Source organism: Coffea eugenioides, chromosome 6 (assembly GCF_003713205.1).
Source record: "Coffea eugenioides isolate CCC68of chromosome 6, Ceug_1.0, whole genome shotgun sequence".
Lineage (NCBI taxonomy): Eukaryota > Viridiplantae > Streptophyta > Magnoliopsida > Gentianales > Rubiaceae > Coffea > Coffea eugenioides.
The window spans coordinates 20,949,520-20,952,047 of record NC_040040.1 but is presented as its reverse complement, the minus strand read 5'-3'; the positions used below and the strand labels follow the sequence as shown (position 1 = coordinate 20,952,047).

The 2,528-nt window shown below is 41.9% G+C and overlaps 1 protein-coding gene across 1 annotated transcript; it reads left to right on the top strand.

The window, feature by feature from the left end:
- The first annotated feature begins 508 nt into the window (after positions 1-508).
- Positions 509-1,951, top strand: LOC113773814. The gene has a single exon (XM_027318420.1). It carries the CDS (start codon positions 509-511, stop codon positions 1,949-1,951), a length of 1,443 nt encoding a protein of 480 aa, XP_027174221.1.
- The last annotated feature ends 577 nt before the right edge of the window (positions 1,952-2,528 follow it).

Genomic DNA, 2,528 nt, shown 5'->3' with positions numbered 1-2,528 from the left:
ATTTGACCCGTTTGTTCTTTGTTAGGGTTTCGATCTAAGGTTCACTGAAAACCTAGTCGAGACATCGTAATCCTTTCAAGAGTAGGCCCTATTACACATCATTTTGTGTTGATCAAAGCAAGCAATTCATTCGGACTTTGTCCTCATTTTTTGGACAAATGTCTCTTCTCACTCCAATTGGCCAAATTTTTTAAATTATTTTTTCACTCAATAAGTTGGTCGGGTTCATCAGGTATTGTATAGTGCCTGCCCCAGAGGATTGCATTTTCATGCTAGGCTTACCCTTGGCATAAAAAGGGTCCCGCAATAGGGCATGCATCCGAATTATCTCAATATATACTAACTCGTGTTTTTTTCTTTTCTTTTCTTTCTTTTCTTGTTTTGCTAAAAGTCGATCAAAAGATGATGCTAAATAGGGTTTTCTAAAATGTCAGGTGTTTTTGAAATATAGCTACAAAGCCCCATCATTACACATTCATATAGCCGGATTTTGAGAAATCGTGTAAATATGAGTGCATATCCGGAATCGTCCGATAGGCCTGTAACGACATCATCAACTGACTTGGTGAATCTGGGAGCTCAACTGAGCGAAGTGCTAAACAGGTTCAATGAGCTAAATATGGAGATGACCGCACAACGACGTGTAATTGATCAGCTAGTCACTGGGAGCAGCGGCGGTATCCAGCGGGAACCCTTACCTGCCAATCCAACTGAACCAATACTTTTACCATGTACTCAAACCTCCTTTACTCCACATTTTACAAATCCGCATAAAGAAACTTTTACTTATTCCACTCATGGCCTACCACATACCCACGCGCCCACTACCCAAGCCAATCCTCCTCACCTCCAAATTCCCCAAAATCATCCATCTGTAAATCTGAACATGCCACTTGAATCTCAAGAGCCATATTACAATTTCACTGCTGAACCATTCACGCTGGATACCGCTGTCCAAGGGAAAGTTGAAGCTGGGGGATCCTCCGCACCAATTGACAAGAATTTGCTAAAAAGGTTGGATCGGTTTGATGAATTCATGAGAAAGAGTCAGGGTTTGAGCAAACAAGGGAGCTTGGATTATAACGAGTTATGTCTGTTTTCTGATATGCGACTACCTGTGGGTTTTAAAGCACCCAAATTTAGCAAGTATGACGGAACGGGCAACCCCAAGACGCATCTCCGAATGTTTGCCAACAAGTTGGGCAAGCCAATAGATTACGAGAATCTGCCAGTTCGTTTGTTTCCTGAAAGCTTAGAAGGCGATGCACTGGACTGGTATTCCAATTTGAAGCCCGAGGATATGAGAACATGGTTGGACTTATCAACCGCTTTTATAAGGCAATACGAATACAATTGCGAGTTGGCTCCAACAAGGACCACACTGGAAGGAACTAAAAGGAAACCATCTGAGGATCACAAGACGTATGCAAAAAGATGGAGAAAATTGGCTGCCAAGGTGGAACCCTCCATGACTGAAGATGAAATTGTGCGTACATTTATTAAAGCTCATGACCCGCCCTATTTTGAGGAGATTTTTCGCATGACTGGATGTTCCTTCGCAGAAATTGTTAATAAATTGGAAGAGTATGATGAGTTTGTGAGAGCAGGAAAGATTGTTAATGTGTTAACTCTGAAATCACAATTGGAAGCGATGCAAAATCAAGACGATAGTAGTAAGAAATCCCAGTTCGAAAAGAAAGATGAGGAAACTTCATTTGTTTGGAACCAAGGCCCTTCTTTCCGACCTAGGTACCGACAATACCCCACTTATTCATCCCATTACTCATACCAGGCACACCCTCGACCTGTCTATCGTACTACCATTAACCATCATCGATCCCGACCAAATTATCCAGACACACCCACAACACCATTTCATATTTCTCCACCTAACTTCCAAACTAGACCTCACCCTCCTTATAATCCCAGACCTGTTCCACCAAACAAATAGAACTACAACCATCCTCAAACCCATGAAATACAAAATCCCGGCCGATCTCGAGCTTTTACCAACTTAGGCAGGCCCATTGACCAACTGTACGAACAGCTCAAGGCCGCCGGTAAAATTGATGACATACCTCCTCCAAACTACCCTCGTCGAGGCTTCTCTGCTGGGTACAATCCTCAAGCCGCTTGTGCTTATCATTCTGAAGCGCCCGGTCACTCGACTGGTAACTGTTGGGTACTGAAGCATAAGATCCAAGATATGATTGAAACAGGAGATATAGTGTTAAAGAAGAGGGAAGAACAAGGATCGAGCACAAGTACAAATCCCTTTTTCGAACACAAGGATACCTGTGAAGCATTTACCCCCGATGAGGAAACTTGAAAATCCCGAACTAGTGAGATCACTCCCTCTCGAAGGGAGTTTCGATAAATTTGGGGAGTTGTTTTGATTAAATCCATGAAATTTGTTCATGTACGTGTCTTTTGCTTAATCATGTTTTTTGTAAATAATTTTCAATCAAGTGACTTTTGAAGACACGTTTCGATCTTTATCTTAAAATACCATAAAATGTACAGTTTTA